Here is a 25,000-nt window from a genome sequence, read left to right as displayed (position 1 = left end):
AATACACACACTTCCAGAATACAATGATCGCCAAACACATGGAAAGTCTGGTTGACCCTCGTCAAGCTTCAAACTCAAGCATGGTCGTGTTCTGATCAAAAGCTTGAAAACTATGATTTTTTGGAATATCTTTTAAGCAAGAGCATTCGCACTTCATAATATTTCGGTGTTGTGATGACCTCAAGGCATGGCGAACGTCTGGTTATTCCTTGTCAAATGTATTGGTCGTGCAACAGGGTATGGAAGACTTATATGAAGCTTTACCATTTAATCTTAACATACAAGTCAGATGTATTGGTCGTGCAACAGGGTATGGAAGACTTATATGAAGCTTTACCATTTAATCTTAACACACAAGTCAGATGTATTGGTCGTGCAACAGGGTATGGAAGACTTATATGAAGCTTTACCATTTAATCTTAACACACAAGTCAGATGTATTGGTCGTGCAACAGGGTATGGAAGACTTATATGAAGCTTTACCATTTAATCTTAACATACAAGTCAGATGCAATGACCTCCAATCAGCAGCAGGGTCGAGTATGGGTAAACAAAAATTGAAATTTATTAGTTCCTTTATTTTTGTTTGCAGTTGGGGTTTTCACATTTTAGGAATCGATAAATGATCTAACGGGCGCTGTAGCGGGGTGGTAAGACGTCGGCCTCTTAATCGGAAGGTCGAGGGTTCGAATCCCGGCCGCGGCCGCCTGGTGGGTTAAGTGTGGAGATTTTTCCGATCACCCAGGTATACTTATGTGCAGACTTGCTAGTGGCTTATCCCCCTTCGTGTGTACACGCACGCACTAGACCAAGTGCGCACGGAAAAGATCCTGTAATCCATGTCAGAGTTCGGTGGGTTATAGAAACACGAAAATACCCAGCATGCTTCCTCCGAAAGCGGCGTATGGCTGCCTAAATGGCGGGGTAAAAACGGTCATACACGTAAAATTCCACTCGTGCAAAAACACGAGTGTACGTGGAAGTTTCAGCCCACGAACGCAGAAGAAGAAGAAGAAGAAGATAAATGATCTCTAGACGGAAAAGTGGACAAACAATTAGGAGCACAACAAAAGAAAAAAAACTTGAAGAAATGTTTATGAGACTTATCTTAGAATGTCCCTAAGATGATCGTAACAAAGACAAGCCATTAAAGGCCGTAAGGTCGAAGTTCTTGCAATTTGTTTGGGTTGTCCTGAATTAAACGTTCCATAAATTTAATATTTCTTGTTTTGTGATGGTTAGTTGTTCGCCATGCTGCTGCTTCTGCTGCTATGTGGGTGTAGGGATGTGTGGTTGTGTGGGGGTTTACATGTTATCAGCGAGACAGTTTTCAGTGAGGTTGTCAGTAACATGGGGTTTTGTTCATCTGTTTACATGTTATCAGCGAGACAGTTTTCAGTGAGGTTGTTAGTAACATGGGGTTTTGTTCATCTGTCTTTGATACAGGCATCACCAAAACGAAGGCGCCCGTGAAATCTGGTAAGTAACGGTACATGATCTGATAAAACTTAAGATGTTGTTGCCACAATGAATTTTTCTGTCAGGTGTCTGTCTGTCTGTCTTTCTGTCTTTTTGTCTGTCTTTCTGTCTTCGTGTGTCTTTATCTGTGTGTGTGTGTGTGTGTGTGTGTGTGTGTGTGTGTGTGTGTGTGTGTGTGTGTGTGTACTTGTGCTTGTTGGTGTGTGCTTGCTTGTCTTCTGCGTGCGTGCGTACGTACGTGCGTACGAGCGTGCGTGCGTGCGTGCGTGTGTGTATGTATTATGAAGGTGACAGGAAGTGAGTCTGAGAATAACAAAATCTCTTTTTATCTTTCGTCGATGCAGGTCAAAGAAAATCACAACCGTCTCCAGGCTGGGGTACGTACCTTGACCTGATCACATAAAGCTTGTATTTAAGTGATTACAGTTAACTTGTGTATGTAATTGTGCTCGTGCTCTTCGAAGGTGTGTGTGTGTGTGTGTGTGTGTGTGTGTGTGTGTGTGTGTGTGTGTGTATGTGCGTGCGTGCGTGTGTGTGTGTGTTTGTGTGTGTGTGTGTGTGTGTGAGTGAATACGTGTGTGTGTGTGCGTGTGTGTGTGTGTGATTGTGTGTGTGTGAGCGGGCGCGCGCGTGTGTGTGTGTGTATGTGTGTGTGTGTGTGTGTGTGTGTGTGTGTGTGTGTGTGTGTGTGTGTGTTGTTATTGTTACTTTCTTTCAGTACTTCAGTTCTACGTTGCCATGATTAAATGACACTGATGTTTCTTTAACATTGCAGGTGGTTTGTTCCTCCTCTTTCCATTGTCTGGTTCCGATAACAGCAACTGACTCGGCGTTCTGGTTATCTCGTTCACAGGGGCATTTGAATCATAAAACCTTTAAAGTTAAAACGTACATTGATGAAGATATCAAGTTTTGACACTACGCAAAAGTACTGGTATCGCTGATGAATGAGAAAGGGAATGGAAAGGAATGCAGAAATAAATAAAGGAACGCATAACTGAGACATTTATTATTTTTCCTCTGAGTGTGTGTGTGTGTGTTTGAATGTGTGTGTGTGTGTGTGTGTGTGTGTGTGTGTGTGTGTGTGTGTGTGTGTGTGAGAGAGAGAGAGAGAGAGAATTGAATTGAATTGAACTTTATTTAAAGCCATATGTACTCGATGACTATACACGCTAATTGCTTTACCAACAGCTGGAGACAGACTAAATTAAGTTCCCTGCAAAATATTGTGGTCTAGGACCCCTTAAATGTTGAGATATTTGAATTTTCATTTTGATCTGGATCGTCCTATTTATAGATTTGGCAACACATGTAACGTTGATGCAAGGGAGAGAACACCGCGGCTTTGTTGACATCCTCACTTTTTCAGAGGCTAGAACAAGCTGTAATGCATGTATTATGGTCCGCGCATGGTGACGTATCGTCATTATATGGTCTTATGGTGCGTTTGACATCGATTGTGGGCAAACTACACTTTGTAAACACGGGAGTGCGTTAGTATGCCTTTAACAAGGATTAAGATTTAAGGCTACGCCTTTTCTTACAATCTGTCCTTGGGACGCATAGACACACAATTATATAATTAAAAAATTAAAAAGAGAGAGAGAGAGATCAACATAATTATATTACATGAAAACCGAACAACAAGGCATAATATTCCTTTATTATTTCTGCACAAGCGAAACTCAATAAAATAGTAAGTTACATGTAATGTTTTGAGAACATGCAGCATCCACGTACTAACAATTGACAATTCATATTTTTATTGTTTTTATTTATTTATTTTTTTTAAAAACACGAAACACAAGATTTTTCTGAATTTTTCTCTGATCTATAATAATAATAATGAGGGTATTTATTTGGCCCAAATCCTGATACAGTTATAAGCGCCTCACAAAAACATGCATAATATGCAACACTCTTTGTTTGTTTAGCATATTACAACAAATTCAAACGAGAGATAGACACATGAATTGGAGCAGGAGGTTTGGATGGAGGGAAATAAACAGGTATACAGGTAGAGGCAAGCAGTCGACGCAGAGAAAATGCTACGGAGATGGGACTCATCAAAAAGCCATGTCCGAGAAATGTCACAGACACACACACGTTTGAAACGAGTGATTATATGTAGCGTACACACAAATCTGGTCGGCAATACCTTACTGTATGTTTTTCTTATCTTAACTTTATATAAAGTGGTCCACTGGGTCAGGCGAGAAAAGAAATAAAGCTGACAGGAGAGCGAAAAGTTCTCAAGAACCCCAAAAGCCGAGATAAGACATCCGGTGTTTGTGAAAGTGTGTCGGAATTTAAAATCAGCTCGCTGGAGACGTTGCCGCACAGAAGACCGCCTGACAGGAACCATGAAGGGGTGGGTTCCGCTGATGACTGTGGCCTTTCTGGCCTCATGGTGTAGGGTGCACAGCGCAGGTAAGGATACTTTTTCTATTTGACATGAAAAAAAACTGGAAAAAAACCAACTTGAAAGATATGTTTATGGAACACTGAATTGTTGATATGCTTTTGATTTGTTGAATATGTCGAAATAGAGGGATGGTCTTATGTGTCGTGTAAAAGCCTGGCCAGACCATAAATTGTGAGTCCAGTTGTCTGCACGGGAGGACTTAGCCTTTAAAGTGCATGCTTATGTCCTTTTTGATCTTCACCCTCGGCACTCCTCCTTCCATCCATTCACCCTAAATCTTCAGACTGTCCTACACTTTCGTACTGTTAAGCTTTATTCTTTGTTTGAATACAGAATGATAAGTTGAAAGAACTTTTTTTTAAGACAAAACGAAATATTCATGTCGACGAAATGTGACCCTCCACCACGAAATGAGTCGCATGTCACCTCGCGCGGTTCTGCGCTAGGCTTAATATAAGTCCGGGGGTTGTCTGGTAACAGTGTGAGGGTCACCTTAGCCACAGGCTTTTAGCTCTTTTCTAAAACGGGTTTTACCACTTGATAGCGCATACAAAACTCTTTAGAAAAATTTAAAAATATGGAAAACATGTTTGACAGGGGAGGCTACCGCTCCTTTCACAGCAGACTCTGCACCTGAGTTGTTGGCCTTTAAGTCAACACCGGTTGATTGTGGAATTATGTTTGTGATGGAGTCTGGTGATTTCCGATTGTCCGTATGTTTATGGAAACCTTCGGGTTTGCAAAACTGTTTTTTTAGGGCTAAGAAAATAGCCCTAACATTTTCAATCCTGTTTGATTGCACTTCGCCTCCCGAGGTGATCGTAGTGTTTCGGCACTCGGTTACATCTGGCGCTTGCGAGCAGGATGGGACTCGACATGATATGTTCAGGTAATGGCATAATATGACCACTGAACATTTTCGTGCTGTTCCCATTCTGCGAACTTGGGATGGACAGTGGTCCCCCGGTTCGGAACTTCGGGACGGAGTTCATTCAAACGGGGGCGATTGTGACAGGGGAGGCTACCGCTCCTTTCACAGCAGACTCTGCACCCGAGTTGTTGGCCTTTAAGTCAACACCGGTTGATTGTGGAATTCTGTTTGTGATGGAGTCTGCTGGTTTCCGATTGTCCGTATGTTCATGGAAACCTTCGGGTTTGCATAACAGTTTTTTTAGGGCTAAGAAATTAGCCCTAACATTTTCAATCCTGTTTGATTGCACTTCGCCTGCTGAGGTGATCGTAGTGTTTCGGCACTCGGTTACACATGCAAAGGTGACATGCGACTCATTCCGTGGTGGAGGGTCACAAATGGTCTTTTGAATAGACAGACGTAACTATGAAAGGAACTTATCTGAGAAGGTGTTGGTTTTGATCGGTATGTCAAGGATGTCCTTAATTTAGCCCGAAGATGACTCCGCGAAAACTTCGCAGTCTTTTTACCGAAAATTCAGTGGCAAAGCTGCGTGCAGCAAGCTTCGTGAAATGGACTTCGCCCAATTGATATTAAGCTGTAGAATGTTTTCATTTAATTGTAGACAAAGCGAAATATTCACAAGTACGTCGACCTAATTGCCTTTGTAGTGGACCGACATACAATTATTAATGAGAGTATAATACTGACGCGAAGTTCCTTTTATTGTCTCACCATAAGTTGTATGTCCGTGCAATACATAGATCATCAGGTCGACATACCGTGCTACTACTGTACTTCGAACGTTAGTACTCTATCTGTTATGTATTTGATCAATTCACCACCACTTCAGATGGAGTGTAGAAAATAAAGCTGTGTACATTGTACATATTTATGAAAGTTGACGACACTAACTGCTAAAGTAAATGAAGATGGGGAATACAGATATACACTGTCCTAAATTGACAACTTTAAAGCTTATAACATAAAATCAAAAGCGTACAGACTAAAAGACTTCCAACACTGACGGAACGTTCTTAGACGTGATCACGCAATGCTGTGTTTTCATTATAATAAACTAAATGATCACGCTTCAACATATGGTCCACAGCTATTTAAAGGTATGTGTTACTCAATTTTTTGCTGGGTGTTTTGTTTGAATTGAAAAAAGTTAACAAACGTGCGTTGCATCCTCCATCACTCGCATCAGAAGAAAGGCTGGTGGCATTGCTGGCTTTTCAGTTACTGAGCTAAACTGAGCGTATTTTCACTTATTAGATGACAACCGATCTGCCTTACTTCGGTAGGATGCTTCGAATCTCAAAATATGATAAATATGATAACAACTCAATTCAGTGTCAGCGTTCTATCGGAACTCAACTTTCCAGCGTTGGGAGTTGCGATTACTCACCAAAATGGTAAACAGTAGGAAGCAATGTCAGTATTCTCTCAGAACACAAGTGAAAAAGTAATGTAAAGCCTTTGTGGGGGAAATTCTCTTCATCCCATTCCGAAGGGCAGCAACTGTAAGCTTCCACGACTTCAGGCCTGTGGCTGGCTGAAATTGCACAAGATTGGCGTCCCACAAACATCGAAATGCATTGTTTCTTTAGTGTTAGGAGGTCGATTGTCAGTTACATAACTGATTACACCAAATAGTCCAACTCTGCTCAAAAGGCATCCAGTTAAATGTTGGTATGTGTCCAATTAGAAGTATGCTCTTATTCCATGTAGAAGCCTGGGCAGATCTGTAGTGGCGTACATGACCATTTACACGAGACGGATGCTATCTTTAAAATGTAAAACAAGTCGCGTGAAGCAAAATCAAAACGTTAATTCAATCTTTAAAACCAACAGAATGAAATTGAATGCACTGCACCGCCCGCTGATCGTTTGAAGTAACAAGCTAGTATAGCGCAGCAGCGTAAAGCGCTTTACAGGAAACCGTGATATTCCTTACAAAAAAAACAACACTTTCTGACCTTTCTGAGCATCATGTGAGAACGAGTGAAACCGCAACTCGTTCTCTTTGCAGGTTGCGGCAGTCTGCCGGCCGACATAGAGTTCCTGCTGGACACTTCAGGCAGCGTGGGGTCGTCCAACTTTGCCAAGGTCAGGGACTTCGTCAAGAAGTTCGCCCAGAGCTTCGACATCGGCCCCAATGGAGTGCACATCGGCATCTCCACTTTCGACACCCACCCTCGTAACGAGTTCTGGTTGAACCAGCACACGACCAAGGCCTCGCTGGAAACCGCTATCGGCACTGTGAGGTATCCGAGCGGTAACACCAACACGGCTGATGCCCTGGAGTTCATCAGACAGAACGCCTTTACAAAGGTGCAGGTCTTTCTTCTCCAACCTCTATGTCGGCTTTATGTTCATTCCGAAACTAGTCTGATGCCTTTTTAAAATTGTATTATGTAGCATATTATATTGCATTGTATTGTATTGTATTGTATTGTATTGTATATATTGTATTGTATTGCATTGTATTGTAGTGTATTGTATTGTAGCATATTTGTATTGTATTGCATTGTATTGTATTGTATTGTAGCATATTGTATTGTATTGTAGCATATCATATTGTATTGTATTGTATTGTATTGTATTGAATAGTATAGTTTTGTTTGTTTCTCTCTTTTTTTATTAAAGAAAAGAAGTGAATTCAGGTCTGTTTCGACGCTGATGCACAGGGGATGGAAGGGGGTGGTGTGTTAAGTATAAACGTCTTTATTACTAGAAATCAATCATAAGAGTTTAGGACATACCATAGGCTTACAGTGCTTTTTATCTCGATGAAACTACATTTCATTCTTTCTACTGGTAGTTTTTTCTCCTCAATTTCCCTTTCTTGTGTTTTCTTTCTTTCTTTCTTTCTTTCTTTCTGTCTTCCTTTCCGTATTTTTTTTAATTCTTTCTTTTTTTTCTTTCTTTCCAGCAGTTGCTTTCTTTCCTTCTTGCTTCATTGTTCTTTTGTGTTTGTTTGTTGTTTGCTTTTGTTGTTGTCGTTAGAACCGTTTTGCATGAGGTCTGTTTTTCCGGGTAAAAGTTTGTAAAATCCCACTAGCTACTAGTGTTGAACAAAATACAAACTCAAATGTTGTCAGTCGGAAAGCCTCCAACGGGATCCATATCTATATCCACATTACATATTTTGTTTTGAATGTTGAAAAAGAAGACAAATCAAAGATTACAAAGACAAAGCGAGAAAGGAATTGTTCCCGAGGTAGGGTGGAGGGCGGAGCTAGTTCACTTCCTGTGTCCCTATTTCCTGCAATGTACGTGACAGTTCATAGCTTCGAACACCGTATCTGACTAAAATTTAAAAAATAAAAAATAAAAAAAAAGGAACGCTAATCTGGCATACTCATTCAAAATTGATGTCAGATGCGATTTATCAGACAAGTAAACCACTCCCAGATGAAAACAATCTCAAATTGCCAATGTACTTCATGATAAATGGGGCCACTACTTCCCACTGGACATGTCTTTAGCCCCGATCAAAAGAAGATAAGATAAAGCCCGAACAAGTCGCGTAAGGCGAAATTACTACATTTAGTCAAGCTGTGGAACTCACAGAATGAAATTGAACGTAGTCCGCCGCAAGTGTAAAAGGCAGTGAAAGTGACGAGCCTGTTTGGCGCGGTAGCGGTTGCGCTGTGCTTCATAGCACGCTTTACTGTACCTCTCTTCGTTTTAACTTTCTGAGCGTGTTTTTAATCCAAACATATCATATCTATATGTTTTTGGAATCAGGAACCGACAAGGAATAAGATGAAAGTGTTCTTAAATTGATTTCAAAAATTTAATTTTGATTATGATTTTTATTTTTTTTATTTTTCAGACCTTGTTTTTAATCCAAATATAACATATTTATATGTTTTTGGAATCAGAAAATGATGAAGAATAAGATGAATGTAAATTTATATCGTTTTATATATATTTTTTTTTTTTACAATTTTCAGATTTTTAATGACCAAAGTCATTAATTAATTTTTAAGCCACCAAGCTGAAATGCAATACCGAAGTCCGGCCTTCGTCGAAGATTGCTTGGCCAAAATTTCAATCAATTTGATTGAAAAATGAGGGTGTGACAGTGCCGCCTCAACTTTTACAAAAAGCCGGATATGACGTCATCAAAGACATTTAACGAAAAAATGAAAAATATGTCCGGGGATATCATACCCAGGAACTCTCATGTCAAATTTCATAAAGATCGGTCCAGTAGTTCACTCTGAATCGCTCTACACACACACACGCACAGACACAGACACACACGCACAGACACACACACACACACACACACGCACACACACACACACACTCACACACACATACACCACGACCCTCGTCTCGATTCCCCTCTCTATGTTAAAACATTTAGTCAAAACTTGACTAAATGTAAAAAGAACAATGATTGCGCTTTTCTCCACTTTTGTACAAAAACAATGAGAACATGCTGAGCTAGACAATCACACTGCATGTACTTCTTGACAGGAAGTCGTTAAAAGGGACATTTATTAACAATAACAGCAATAATGATAATGATAATAATAACATCAATATGTAATAACTACTGCTTCTAATACTATGAAGACTATTATTACTGCTGCTACTTCTACTACTACTACCAGAACAACTGATAGCCTACTGCTACTACTGCTACAGCTGCTGCTGCTACTAGTACTACTAGTACTACTACTACTACTACTGCTGCTGCTGCTACTGCTGCTGCTGCTCCTAGTACTACTAGTACTAGTAGTAGTACTACTACTACTACTACTACTACTACTAATACAAATACCACAAAAATAATAATGATATTCCTAATAATCATAATTGTCAGTAAGTACTGGTGTCATATGACTGATGTGAACCAGTTGATTGGCTAATGGCGATGCGCTAAAACTGTTAGCGCACTCTTGGAGTGCGCTAACTTTTCCACAGAGCGTATTCTTCCGCCCTTTGCTTAAGCGAGACTGTGCTCTCATCCTCAGAATTAATTAATGACATGTAGCTTATATTCTTCACAATAATGACCATAAATTCCCTGCTTCTCAATTAAAGCAGAAGTGGGTTTTTTTCTGACAGATTGCATGTGCCTGTGCCACAGTGCCACTGATCTAAAAATAGAAGCCGCTGTGTTTCATCTCATTTTCGCCGACTTGCATAGATTCTTCTCATATGCCGTACGTGTTAGTGGCATGTAGCTTATCATCCACATTACCAAATGATGAGTTAGTATACAATTCACAGCGGCTAACAGAAAACACAAGTGTTATTCCGATAACGTACCAGCTAGACCAGCATTTGGAAGACTGACTCTGTCATACGTAGCAGACTACACTGAAATACGACTGCATCAGTTCAGTAAATGAATGGTTTCCGAATTATTATTTCAAGGCAAGAACAATCGTAATCGAAAACGTGTAGGGTTCAGAACGTTCTTACCATATATAAGACTTATTACCAGCCTGCCTCATGCGTGCAGACTCAGTCAGTGCAGTCTGGTTCGATTGCCCTAGCCTAGCAGACGACATAAACCCCGCTCAGAAAATTAACATGTTGGGCAAATGTGAACGAAAAAACGATGGGGATATAATACGTGTAGGGTTCAGAGCATTCTTACCGTTCATATTTCCCGATGAGTGAAGATACAACACAAGAAATATGCCACATTTATTTTGAAAATGTGCTAACCGTCGAGTCCTTCGGGGGGTAGTCAATTCAAGGGGAGTCACTCCGCACAGTCAATCCCTCGAAGCTCGATTGGAGGTTTCGAATCGCAAATAACGAAGAGCACAGTCCTTTCTCCGAGTTCAAATGAGGTCTCTCTGAAAGATCATCACTGTTCAGCTTAACGCTACACTGGAATTTACCAACAGAAATTAAAATGCGTGTGACGAAAGCACGACACACTTGAGACACCCCACACAAAAGTAGATCTAACACGACCTGACCACACAGTTATGCCTATTCAAATGCGCGTAGCAAAATGTGCGTTTGGAATCTTCTTTTTTCTATGGCGGTACTGACAATATCGTTATTGAAACAATCCCAGTGCACTAAGGGATTTATAGAGCAAATCTCGAAAATAATTATTGAACTCAGCGCTATGCGCTTCGTTCAATAATGAATTTTCTCGATTGTCTCTATAAATCCCTTAGTGCACTGGGATGTCTCAATAACTTAAATAATGATAGAAGCTGTAGTAGTATTAAGACCTATTGAACATCCAAGGTAAAACATTAAAAAAAAATCACTCCCACGGTACCTTCTGAAGAAAAAGTACGGCTGCATATCTGATTGGGTCATACACGTTATCTTCCCATTTCGATGGCAGAGTCACCAACTGGCCCCGCTTTTGTTATTGTACGCTGAACAACTTCCGCTGACATACTGGTCTGATCGCTTTGAGTGGATCTTGAGAACAAAACGCAACAATTAGTGCAAAGTGTTGTTCTTGGTCTTATTGTTTGTTTTAATAAAGGTGAGCACTCGACTACAAGAGTGTTCAGAACTGGCCCTACAATGAATTGATCTGTTCGGAATCTAAGCAGCTCTCGCGAGATGCCCGTCCCGCATGCTCTTCGTTATGATTCAAAGGCACGAGAGTGTAGACCATTGAGTCTTCGCAGCTCTCGCACGATATCAGTCACATAAGCATTGAATACACTATAAAGTATGTATACACTATAGAATGAAATATAGAATATATATATATACACTAGAATGAATTACAATACACTATACATCACGTGCCGTCATTCCGTACTTTCATCATACCATCCTGAAGACGGCAGTTTATCGCTGCCGGAATATTGATGAAGAACAAACCTGGTTTCCTGTTGTGTCCTCTTTTTGTTTAAAAGCAAGGAATATATAGAGGCTCTATTGTCTTTTGTGTGGCTAGGCGCACGGTGACCGTGATCGTATCGCTAACATCCTGATCGTGATGACGGACGGAAGGTCCAACAGCAAGACAGCCACCCTCCAGCAGGCCGCCCTGTTGAAGAAGTCCAACGTCAACATCTTCGCCTTGGGCGTGGGTAGCAACGTGGACAAAGACGAGCTGAACGCTATCGCTTCCAGCGCACACAACGTTTTCACAATCACCAACTTCAACGCCCTGGACACCATCCAGGCAGAGCTGAAGAAGACTGCCTGCGAAGGTATGAAGGGTGATAGACGTAAGACGTAAGACGTAAGACATTTTATTGATTAAACACACAAGGTTCATTTCAACGGGGAGGGGGGGGGGGAGGGGCAGTAATACATGCCGTGTGTTTGTATTTATGGACAATCACCCGGTTTTATCTCTTTCTCTCTAACATATGTATACTCACACGAACGCACGCACGCTCTCACTCTCTCTCTCTCACTCTCTTTCTCTTAAACATAAAGACATATCCAGCGCATGAATTAACAATATGGATAGGTGCAACGACAAACAAGTTTACAGTGCTAACATACATTATCGGCTTTCAATCATGTTCTATCGTTCCACGGCACAAACTCTCTCTCTCTCTCTTTCTCTCTCTCTCTCTTTCTCTCTCTTTCTCTCTCTCTCTCTCTCTCTCTCTCTCTCTCTCTCTCTCTCTCTCTCTCTCTCTCTCTCTCTCTCTCTCTCTTTCTAACCTACAAACATTTCCAGCGCATAAATCAACAATTTGAATAGGTACAATATCAACACAGGTGTACTACACCAGCATACATTATTTGCAATCAAACCTGCTCTAACATTCAACGGCACAAACTATGTATAACCATCGCCGTCTCGTTCACCTGTTCCACATTGGGTAGCTAGTCCAAAAAACTTTTTCTTTTTTGAAAAACACGATATAAGAATCTGGCCACATGCACCACTGAATCTCCTTTATCTACAGACATAACACGTATAATACTGTTCGCATCTTCACTCTGGTTTTTTTCTCTTAGTATTTTGACATCAAGTCTATAATCACAATATCCTTTGCATACAAACAATACATGTTTCTCGTCTTCCACGTCCTCTCTGCATACAGGGCAAATCAAAAGGCCCGGTACAACGTCGGTTCGATAGCGGCATTTGTGAGTGTTTATGGGTGAAATACCAAATCGAAATTGTATGTATGCATCTCGAAAACAGCGGAGCTGAATATGGTCTATATACACTTCAGCGCGAATTTCTTGTTTAAAGAGCGAACAAAATTCAAATCGCTCCGAGTTCATGATGCTGTCGTGCCAGTCTTGCTGGAAGCAATCAAACAATCGTTGTCTGAATACTGTTATAAATCGATTCAAATCGCCTACACCTTGTTGCAGCCAGACATCTCCAAAGCCGTACATGCATAACATTTCTTTCAAATAATGAGACCATGTTTTCTTGCCATAACCCTGTAAATGTTTCATCATGTCATATGCTTTCCTTGGGAGTCTTTCGCTTGGCAAATGTAACACTCTCAGCCAATACTTTATACAGCGAACCGACGAAGTGACATAAAGTGGGTAGCGGCCTAAGTCACCATATACCATCTTGTTTGGTGTTTGTCGTCCTACACACAAAAACTTCTTGCATGCAAACAAATGGGCTTTCTCAAGAGCTTCAAACCTTTGACAAGGAGTATCGTGATAAGATGTTTCTCAAGATGTGTCTTAATCAGACAAGGAGAATCATAATGTAGTGGAGGAGTGGAAAGGGTAGTAGTAGACACGAAGCCCAAGTCCAAGCGTCTTGTTTCAACTTTTTATTCAAGAAAACAATGCAAGGAAACGTAGAGGCCGAAGGCGAAACCCGTAGACAGCAAAGCAAGTGTAGTGTCGTGTTCAGCTGCTAGGAGCGAATGCATGCTTATGCGACGAAAATACAGTTTAACGACCTCTCTGCTTAGAGCAATTTGGGTCAAAGATATCAGAGCCGAAGCTCTACGATGTGTGCCTGGGTGAAGATGAGCAACAAAACAAAAAAAAACAAAAAAAAAAAACAAAAACTTTTACTTTCCGTAATGGTAATGCTGGAAGAACAGGATTTAAAATCAATTCCTTGCAGGAGATACACGATTGTAGAGATTTATTCTTTCATTCCGAGGCAGAAATGCTTTTGTATTCAAGAGACGTGGAACGTTGCTATTCCGGAAGGGAATTGATTTGATTTGTTGGTACTTTAGAATAAAATTGTGAAAAGTGGCATCCGACTGATCATGGCAAAGGAGTGAGTGTCAGACCAAGGAGGGTCGTGGTGGAGAAGCCGAGGCACCCTCCACGTACTTGTGGATTCGGCGGCTAGTCAACTGGCGAAAAGCAAACCCGGTCCTCCCTAGGACCTATACTGGCCGGTTAAAAACATATGTACAGGGCTGCGACTTTATGTCGGTTTATTCATCAACGCCTTTATGGCACCCTCTGTCTACAGAGGCATGGGAAGGGGATCAGGTGAGGAGGCCAGAGATGTGTCACTGTAACCCCCTCTGGGGTGGGGGTGAGAAAAAGAGGATAGGCTATCTACACTGTCATACACAGTCGTTCGCATACTCTCGCACAGCTACAAAGGCCACCCTCCTCCTCCCAAAAGAGACGGACGTCTCAGATATGGTAGGCAGAGGCTGGCTGTCTAATCTAATATATACACCTAAGGTGACACATGGAATATATGAATGTAACGTGGCATTAACTATAAGCCTAGCGCACGGGACACACGCGACCTCGGCCCCGCCGGCGGAAACACGGCAGGTGGGCGAGTGCAGCGAAGGAAATGATTTGTTCATAATGAAAATAATAGTAATAACAATAATAATAATAATAGTAAATAATTAAAGAGTAAGGAATAACTTACAAGTGCACGGGCCACACGCGATTTCGGCCCCGTCGGCGGAAAACACGGCAGGTGGGCAGGTGCAGCGAAGGAAGTGGTTGGTTCATAATAATAATAATAATAATAATAGCAATAATAATAGTAATAGCAAATAGTTTGTAGCTTAATGAAGTAAGATGTGCTATGCCGAGATCATCCAGCTAGATTAATATGTAGACCTAAGATACACTCATAATACATGTAACGTAGAACATTTACTAACAATAAACACATAGACATTTACTATTGATATAAACATAGATACACATAGTTTAATATGGGGAACCTTAAGTGGTTGTGGTACGAGGGAGAGAAAAAAAAACAAAACAAAAAAAACAAAAAAACAAAACATGGGGCACAGGTCCGGGAACCTTCCCCCTTCCATGGACACGGCTCAACTGGCAGGTTGCCAGGTTCCGTGCCTGTCCAGAGGCTAGGCTCGACCGGCCTGTGCAAGATAGAGGGTCGGGAACCCTGTCCTTTCCAGGGCCAAGGCTCTACCAACAGACCTCTGGGTTCCTTGTCCTTTCGACGGTTGGCAGCAGGAGGGAGGATTGGGGGGAGGTCCTTCTAAGGTCTGAACTGGATCTGGCTGGGCCTATGCCTCCAGCAACCTCAGAGCCATTTGGCCACAGACGATTTCAGGAATGGGGGTGGGCCTGACAGGATGGGGTGTTTGGGGGTATCCTTCGAAAGTCTGAACTGGTTCTGGCTGGGCCTGCATCTCCAGCATCCTCAGAACCATTTGGCAACAGACGATTTCAGGATGGAACGGGTCAAGGTTCTCATCGGTATCAGGCCGAGGGACTGATGAGGTCGGAGGAAGTCGTGTAGACTTAGTCCGTGGGAAGTGCATGCTTATGCCGGTGTCCGGCTTATACTTATAGCCCCGGCGCGGACTGCACAGAAAGCACCGTCCGCCGAGGATAAAAATCGCCTGAATACGGCCAGAAACACGGAATCTGTGTTTCTTAATTACACTTGCTTTACCCTACGTTATTTAAACAAATACATAACCAATCATAACAAACAATACATCAAATTAAAGCTACGACCTTTAGCTTTCCATTGCAATAGATCACATTTCGTAAAAACTTATATTTATTTAGTAGGATGCAAAAACAATGGTCCTAGTGAAGGCACTGAACCAACTTCAGTGCGGAAAATTACAAAACTCTCTAAACTGGAATAATGGACAAACTCATAAATCATACAGATAAAAAGAAGAACCCTAGACAAACATCATGATATGCGTTACTTGGGGGAAAATTATACATTGACTTAGTACGAAGCGGTAAAGTCCGAAAGTAAATGGAATCGGCTAAATTCCTGCGCGAGTACCTGTCTGCATAAATTAGCAATCTTTGCAGAGGAACCAAGCATCACTCATTACAACCAAATCCTTATAAACAAACTAAAATCATATGCAACATAGGTACGGGATATGTAATAGTGATACAAAAATGACAAAACAATGATTGAAAAGACAAAGATGAGTTTGTGAGAATCAATTTCTCTCAACGATACATGAAAACCGGTCAAGGTCAGAGTGACGCTTTGGTCAGTTCGAAGCATTATCGTAAATAACACAATAATATGCAGCCATCCAGCCTAATCAGTGACTTCGATGCAAACCTAAATATAATTAGGACCGTATCAAAGATAAAAGGGACTTTGATTGATAGAAGTTAGGTAGATATATAAAGAAAGGTATTTTATTAGAATTTGCGCCGGCAATGGTGCGCGCGCAGCATCGTATCGTCTGCTACGGGATGGGTTATCCCGTTTGTGCTGTACACAAGGCTGTTTCGCTATGCGATGATTAGAGTGTTTAGGGTAGCGAAGTGCACTTTGCTACATCCCCCCCAACTCTTTTACATATCAGCGGCCGCGCTGATTTTAAGAAAAACAGGAAAGCCTAAGGGCTGAATTTATCAAACCATCTTAGATTATCCAAAAAGAGAAAAATTGCGAAAACTTTGCCTATGACTTTCACATATTTCACTGAGAAAATCGACAGTTACAAAAACATGTTCTCGTGATCAGTACCAGCTTTGCTAAATCAAAAGTGAGGCCTGCATTTTACAAAGTGTCTCACATATGATCAAAGTACTGCGTCAAAAACATAAAAGTGCAAACAATCAGGAATTTCATGGGAAAACATTGCTACATTTACCAAACCATGGCAATACAAAATGGGAATGAGATGACTTAGACATATGGTTCAATCATCTTGACAGTCAATTTTCTCCACTGAGAAAAAGTAACACAATGTCAACACTACCATACAAAAATGCAACCTTCATCCCCACCAACCCGTTTAGTTGATAATATAGGGTTTCTCTTTCAATGTGCGCTCTTGTATGCACAAGCTCAACACTCACAAAAACTCTCGCTCACGGCTTTACAGTAAAGGCTGTGTTTAAGACGTATTTTAGGTGAAAAACGTAACAGTTACAAAATGGACAGATTCACTAATGAATGACGTAGTTACCTGACACTGTTAAAATGATACATCATGTACAATACACCTGACACAATGCAATGACATCCAACATTACAAATGATCTGTACCAAGCCTATTTAAAGGTAACAAGGTAAATCATAACTTAGTTTACGCTTAAGAGAGCAATTAAGAAAGTGATGATACAGGGCCTTATTTGAAGGTCAGCAAGTATTCACTAAATTACTTTCAACCCTAGGTGGCAATTACCATCAGATTTGTAGTATCTGCTTGTGCCAAAAAAAATATCTTTCAATAAGCGCAAACATCCGCCAACACATTCCACTCAAAGCATCATGACAAATAATCGCAACAATCAATATCAATCATACCAATACAAGAAACATGGCATAGCATACATGAAAATGAACATTATGAAACATCAACAAATTAAACGGCAACAAAACACCCGGCAGTAAACACACCTGCGAGTCTCTTCGTGGACGCAACACTTGCGTCACTTCACTGCCGCGAACACCGAGGAAAGTCGTATGTAATACCACATGGCTATTAACGTCACCAGCCCAAGTCTGTATCCGTCAAGTCCGATATGACGTGTCACACTAGCTAAGAATGGGATTGCACGCGCTACAGCCACTCGAGTACAGTATATACACTGGCTGAGTCCTGTAGGCTCTCTACACCGTCATACACAGTCCGTTGAATAAGGGCTATAGTCACACTCACCTAATGGGCACCACACAGTTCCATCTCAAGGTCACACAACCGCAAAGTAACACTTCGTCGAAGGTGGCGGCCGGCTTTTCTCGCAGGAAGCGGCACATGTTACGCTTCAGGGATTGTGGGTGGAGTCCTGTGGCGAAGGTCTTGCGCAGCGTATTGGCATTCAGTGTGTTGGCCTCGGCAGCATTGGTCTTGGCCCACACAGCGCGTAGGTGGCTGGCGTACTCGCTAACGGACTCGCCGAGACCCTGTTGTCGTCTGTGGAAGGCGGCAGCCAGCGCGACACTATCTCGCTGGTCGCCCCACGTCTGCTCCAAGATGGCGTAAATTTTAGCTGGCGTGTTGACCTCCGCTGCTGGTCGCCTGATGACCTCCTGTCGAGCCCTTCCGTCCAGCGCTCCAAGGATCCATGCCGCTGCAGCAAGTGCAGGGACCGTCTGTAGCTGCAGGATCAGCTTGGCCTCCTGGATGAAGGTATCGGCGCAGTCGCCCTCGCCGGTGAAACGCCTCAGCTTGCAGAGCCGCAGGTTGGGGGTGTTTACCTCGTCCGCCATGTTTGCCTGTACGGTCTTCTTTCAGTTGATGCTTCTGTACCCTGCTGCGCAGCGCCAAATGTAGTGGAGGAGTGGAAGGTGTAGTAGTAGACACGAAGCCCAAGTCCAAGCGTCTTGTTTCAACTTTTTATTCAAGAAAACAATGCAAGGAAACGTAGAGGCCGAAGGCGAAACCCGTAGACAGCAAAGCAAGTGTAGTGTCGTGTTCAGCTGCTAGGAGCGAATGCATGCTTATGCGACGAAAATACAGTTTAACGACCTCTCTGCTTAGAGCAATTTGGGTCAAAGATATCAGAGCCGAAGCTCTACGATGTGTGCCTGGGTGAAGATGAGCAACAACAAAAAAACAAAAAACAAAAAAAAACAAAAAAACTTTTACTTTCCGTAATGGAAATGCTGGAAGAACAGGATTTAAAATCAATTCCTTGCAGGAGATACACGATTGTAGAGATTTATTCTTTCATTCCGAGGCAGAAATGCTTTTGTATTCAAGAAACGTGGAACGTTGCTATTCCGGAAGGGAATTGATTTGATTTGTTGGTACTTTAGAATAAAATTGTGAAAAGTGGCATCCGACTGATCATGGCAAAGGAGTGAGTGTCAGACCAAGGAGGGTCGTGGTGGAGAAGCCGAGGCACCCTCTACGTACTTGTGGATTCGGCGGCTAGTCAACTGGCGAAAAGCAAACCCGGTTCTCCCTAGGACCTATACTGGCCGGTTAAAAACATATGTACAGGGCTGCGACTTTATGTCGGTTTATTCATCAACGCCTTTATGGCACCCTCTGTCTACAGAGGCATGGGAAGGGGATCAGGTGAGGAGGCCAGAGATGTGTCACTGTAACCCCCTCTGGGGTGGGGGTGAGAAAAAGAGGATAGGCTATTTACACTGTCATACACAGTCGTTCGCATACTCTCGCACAGCTACAAAGGCCACCCTCCTCCTCCCAAAAGAGACGGACGTCTCAGATATGGTAGGCAGAGGCTGGCTGTCTAATCTAATATATACACCTAAGGTGACACATGGAATATATGAATGTAACGCGGCATTAACTATAAGCCTAGCGCACGGGACACACGCGACCTCGGCCCCGCCGGCGGAAACACGGCAGGTGGGCGAGTGCAGCGAAGGAAATGATTTGTTCATAATGAAAATAATAGTAATAACAATAATAATAATAATAGTAAATAATTAAAGAGTAAGGAATAACTTACAAGTGCACGGGCCACACGCGATTTCGGCCCCGTCGGCGGAAAACACGGCAGGTGGGCAGGTGCAGCGAAGGAAGTGGTTGGTTCATAATAATAATAATAATAATAATAGCAATAATAATAGTAATAGCAAATAGTTTGTAGCTTAATGAAGTAAGATGTGCTATGCCGAGATCATCCAGCTAGATTAATATGTAGACCTAAGATACACTCATAATACATGTAACGTAGAACATTTACTAACAATAAACACATAGACATTTACTATTGATATAAACATAGATACACATAGTTTAATATGGGGAACCTTAGGTGGTTGTGGTACGAGGAAGAGAAAAAAAAAAAAAAATAAAAAAATTAAAAAAAAACATGGGGCACAGGTCCGGGAACCTTCCCCCTTCCATGGACACGGCTCAACTGGCAGGTTGCCAGGTTCCGTGCCTGTCCAGAGGCTAGGCTCGACCGGCCTGTGCAAGATAGAGGGTCGGGAACCCTGTCCTTTCCAGGGCCAAGGCTCTACCAACAGACCTCTGGGTTCCTTGTCCTTTCGACGGTTGGCAGCAGGAGGGAGGATTGGGGGGAGGTCCTTCTAAGATCTGAACTGGATCTGGCTGGGCCTATGCCTCCAGCAACCTCAGAGCCATTTGGCCACAGACGATTTCAGGAATGGGGGTGGGCCTGACAGGATGGGGTGTTTGGGGGTATCCTTCGAAAGTCTGAACTGGTTCTGGCTGGGCCTGCATCTCCAGCATCCTCAGAACCATTTGGCAACAGACGATTTCAGGATGGAACGGGTCAAGGTTCTCATCGGTATCAGGCCGAGGGACTGATGAGGTCGGAGGAAGTCGTGTAGACTTAGTCCGTGGGAAGTCCTGTACTGGGAGAGTGTTGCCATCTCCGGGGTCAGAGGTTGGCAACCTGCGAAGAGGTGGTGGAAGTCTAGGGCCATTCCACATTCGCAGCGGGGGAAGGTGAAGGAGTAGTAGGAGCTCACGGTGCGAATGCGCCGGAGCAACTGCATCTCCTTCAGGGGGAACGGGTGATGGTGGCCCTTTCTGTCCGGAGGCAGCGCTAGCCATCCGTGCTTTGTGCATCTTTCCTTGAGGGTCTCGCCATACCCTTTTCTCACCGCCTTAGCCAGTTTGCCTTTCGCGCATGCTTATGCCGGTGTCCGGCTTATACTTATAGCCCCGGCGCGGACTGCACAGAAAGCACCGTCCGCCGAGGATAAAAATCGCCTGAATACGGCCAGAAACACGGAATCTGTGTTTCTTACACTTGCTTTACCCTACGTTATTTAAACAAATACATAACCAATCATAACAAACAATACATCAAATTAAAGCTACGACCTTTAGCTTTCCATTGCAATAGATCACATTTCGTAAAAACTTATATTTCATTTAGTAGGATGCAAAAACAATGGTCCTAGTGAAGGCACTGAACCAACTTCAGTGCGGAAAATTACAAAACTCTCTAAACTGGAATAATGGACAAACTCATAAATCATACAGATAAAAAGAAGAACCCTAGACAAACATCATGATATGCGTTACTTGGGGGAAAATTATACATTGACTTAGTACGAAGCGGTAAAGTCCGAAAGTAAATGGAATCGGCTAAATTCCTGCGCGAGTACCTGTCTGCATAAATTAGCAATCTTTGCAGAGGAACCAAGCATCACTCATTACAACCAAATCCTTATAAACAAACTAAAATCATATGCAACATAGGTACGGGATATGTAATAGTGATACAAAAATGACAAAACAATGATTGAAAAGACAAAGATGAGTTTGTGAGAATCAATTTCTCTCAACGATACATGAAAACCGGTCAAGGTCAGAGTGACGCTTTGGTCAGTTCGAAGCATTATCGTAAATAACACAATAATATGCAGCCATCCAGCCTAATCAGTGACTTCGATGCAAACCTAAATATAATTAGGACCGTATCAAAGATAAAAGGGACTTTGATTGATAGAAGTTAGGTAGATATATAAAGAAAGGTATTTTATTAGAATTTGCGCCGGCAATGGTGCGCGCGCAGCATCGTATCGTCTGCTACGGGATGGGTTATCCCGTTTGTACTGTACACAAGGCTGTTTCGCTATGCGATGATTAGAGTGTTTAGGGTAGCGAAGTGCACTTTGCTACAATAATAAGATGTTTATTGATATGTGTCGTAATTAAGAGTAGTGTTTCAGTTCGATTGAACACTACATGCGCCTCTGTCAGTTATAAAGGAATAATAATGGCACTTCCTTTGCAGGAAATTTGTCGTGATTTCAATTGCAGTCAAGTGACCTGCAACACGCCTGGCAACTAATGACTATACGACACGACCCTTTCAACCAGGGACTTACAAATATAAGCAGGCTCTATACTGTATGCCAAATAAAAGAATATAACAGTATCGCCTAACCTATTTTACAACTGCCTCACAGAACAAAACTGTAGGTATTACCAATATATAAGTTGATACTAAATTGACAGAACACCTTAGCTCAGAGTATAACTGCACGCGAATAAAGAATATAACCCTTACAGTCCACCCAGCTGGGGATGAATACCTGACCCTATTCTGAGACGGGGAAGGAGAAATCAGCGCAGGAGAGGAGTAGGCTCCGCTTTCATAAAGCTGGCCCAAGATTAGTAGTTTAGATCTCTGATATCTCGCTCCCCCTACATCTATGGCACTTCCTTTACAGGAACATTGTCGTGATTTCAAAGCAGTAAAGTGACCTGCAACTAAAAACGGTTATGGGACTACCTATATATATCAGTATTTGTTTTACCTTTCTTGTGGATATTTACATTACTGGTGCCTGTGACAGTGAACGGCAACTGGAGCCCATGGGGTTTCTACAGCCCGTGCAGCAAGTCGTGTGGCGGCGGCACCCAGTACCGTGAGAGGACCTGCACTGACCCCGCCCCGGCCAACAACGGCAAGGTCTGCGTGGGTCAAGGTCGCGAAACAAAAGCCTGCAACGCCAAGGCCTGCCCCACCAAACCCCCACCCACCACCACCACCAAGCCTGTAGCTACCACCACTCCCATCCCTGGTGAGTCGGTTTGTTGCAGATATACTACAGTATCACGTCGTCGTGGAAGGTTTAAATGCGATATTTGTTTGTAACCGAGTATGAATATCAAAGATGTACCACCATGATCGAAACTATTTAGAGGGAATTAATACATTCAAACGGGAAACATTGTTGCAATTCATCCACCCAAGCTGTATACTGCTTGTTATTCTTCTCTGGTTTATGGTATTAAATGATTCGGTCTATTGCGGATGTTTGTAGCCAGTAGGACCAGTACTGTGGCGTCAACGTATTCTGCATTCTGGTAATTGTGTAGCAATCTTTCTTTATATTCATCCCATGCATAATGGAAACATATGCAAGATTGTGGTTTCCATCCACTCCTTATTCTACTGACAATCATTGTTGTAAATTGTGTTAACCATACTAATCTTTTTCTCGACAATCAATCTCTTTATTGCGGAAACACAGTAAAGAATTTGATGTAGACATAGTGGATACTACATGGCTCGCTGTGTCGTACCAGATTTACACGATTTGTTTTTTTAAATATTGAACTGCGAGCAAAAGTGTGCTGTTCACTTTTTGAAAAAGCAACGAGTGTACATCTGGTACAACACAGCAAGCCATGTAGTATTCTGTTATCCTACATACATACTGTACTTACGTGTATTTTACTCAAAACGTCCCATAGTGGAGGCGTCCAATTTGAAGACGTTTCATTTGGAACCTCATCTATTCCAAAGCATCGTGCAATCTTTGACATCATAAGCAAAGACACGTCACTCTAGAAAGTGTAGCGTGACGTGAAAGTTCTAAAACTTCTACCAGGAGAAACAGCATAGACTAAAAGGGTTTCCATAATGACGTTTGTCTCGGTGACTCTGGCATCATAAGCAGTCGAAAAGCAGGTCCCTCACAAACTAGTTTGACGTGATCTCATTTGCATAATATACACACGTGTGGTTTGAACCATATTGTTATCTCATGAGTGGTCTCACTCACGTATGTAGAATAAATATTGTTATAAGAAAAGGTGATCATGTTTGTCTGGTTTGTGACAATCTGATTAAGGCGTAACCACATAACAAGATTTGTGACGTCCAATCCGATTCAGTGCTGTTCATTTTGTTCATAATATTCATGTTAATCAATGTATTCATGGCGGAGACATGTCTCTTAAGACGTGTAGTAATCACCTATGCCTGATTTAATTCTCATTATTTATTTTTTCATCATAATTATCCGTCTGACTCATCTCGAACACGCAACAGGTTGCGGAGTGCAGCCGGCTGATATCCTGTTCGTCGTGGACGCCTCGGGATCCGTGGGAACCAGCAACTTCCACAAGACTCTTGGCTTCATCCAGAACATGACAAGCGGCTTCAACATCGGACCCCACGATATCCAGATCGGCATGATCACCTTCGACACCAAGCCCTACCTGCAGTTCCACTTCAACAAGTTCAACAGCAAGAATGACGTCGTCAAGGCCGAGGGAAGCACCAAGTACACCGGCGGAGGCACCTACACCCACCTGGCTTTGAAGTATGCCACGGACACCAGCTTCACTACCGCCAACGGCGCTAGGTGAGTACAGTTTTGTAGAGATGTTTGGTTGTTTGTGTGTTTGTGTGTTTGTGATAATTGTTGTTTGTTTGTTTGTTTGTATGCTTTGTTATTAAAAAGGCGTGGTTGAAGTTTGTGATGGTGTTTAAGTGCAGATACCGGGGATATGTTGCGTGTGTTTGTGTGTGTGTGTGTGTGTTTGTGTGTGAAAAATAAATACCGCAACACTAACTGCCATTTCCACAAGAGTGATAGAGAAAATGAACCAGCAACGTCCCAAGTTAAAGTCAAGTCAAGTCAAAGATGTACATACACAAGGAAATAAAGGAAAATGAAAGTTTCAAAAAAAGGGAGAAAAGGAAAACAAAACTAAAAAGACAAAATTATACCCTGTAACCCTGTTCACTAATCTCCAAATCATGTCGGGCAGTATGGGAGCATTTTAATTTTTTTTAAATTTGTAGTATGCTTGCTCAGTATGCTCGTTCTTGCAGACCCGGCGCCGCCAAAATTGCCATCGTGATCACAGACGGCAAGTCGGCGAACGCTGGTGCCACCTCTTCAGAGGCTGCACGACTTCGTGCCAAGGGCGTCACGGTCTTCTCAATCGGTGTTGGTACTGGCCCCAAGGAGACCGAACTCAAGGCCATGGCCACTGACCCTGACAACGAGCACGTCTTCGTCGTCAATAACTTTGACGCTCTCAGCCTCATCAAGGGCGCCTTGCAGAAGAAAGCTTGCCAAGGTATGTAGGGGTTACAGACACAATTTAAGAAAAAAAGGAAAGAGG

The 25,000-nt window shown here is 42.4% G+C and overlaps 2 protein-coding genes across 3 annotated transcripts in view; both read left to right on the top strand.

Annotated features, from left to right (window-relative positions):
- The window catches only part of LOC138967715 (uncharacterized), a 42,917-nt gene extending 40,435 nt beyond the window's left edge, over nt 1–2,482 (top strand). For both annotated transcript variants that reach the window (XM_070340377.1, XM_070340372.1), the window contains 3 exons: nt 1,447–1,479; nt 1,824–1,856; nt 2,255–2,482. In XM_070340377.1, coding sequence (XP_070196478.1) covers nt 1,447–1,479; nt 1,824–1,856; nt 2,255–2,304 — 116 coding nt within the window. In that variant the 3' untranslated portion in view covers nt 2,305–2,482. The remainder of the gene's footprint in view (nt 1–1,446; nt 1,480–1,823; nt 1,857–2,254) is intronic.
- Nucleotides 2,483–3,765: 1,283 nt separating this feature from the next.
- LOC138967697 (uncharacterized) overlaps nt 3,766–25,000 on the top strand; it is a 57,745-nt gene continuing 36,510 nt past the window's right edge. The window contains exons 1-6 of the mRNA XM_070340353.1: nt 3,766–3,909; nt 6,850–7,151; nt 11,728–11,986; nt 22,432–22,659; nt 23,916–24,231; nt 24,705–24,955. Of these exons, the coding sequence (XP_070196454.1) occupies nt 3,843–3,909; nt 6,850–7,151; nt 11,728–11,986; nt 22,432–22,659; nt 23,916–24,231; nt 24,705–24,955 (1,423 nt within the window). The 5' untranslated portion in view covers nt 3,766–3,842. The remainder of the gene's footprint in view (nt 3,910–6,849; nt 7,152–11,727; nt 11,987–22,431; nt 22,660–23,915; nt 24,232–24,704; nt 24,956–25,000) is intronic.

This window comes from Littorina saxatilis, linkage group LG1 (genome assembly GCF_037325665.1).
Source record: "Littorina saxatilis isolate snail1 linkage group LG1, US_GU_Lsax_2.0, whole genome shotgun sequence".
Taxonomy (NCBI): Eukaryota; Metazoa; Mollusca; class Gastropoda; order Littorinimorpha; family Littorinidae; genus Littorina; species Littorina saxatilis.
Note: the sequence above shows the minus strand (reverse complement) of the source record. Positions and strands in the feature narration are given on the sequence as shown.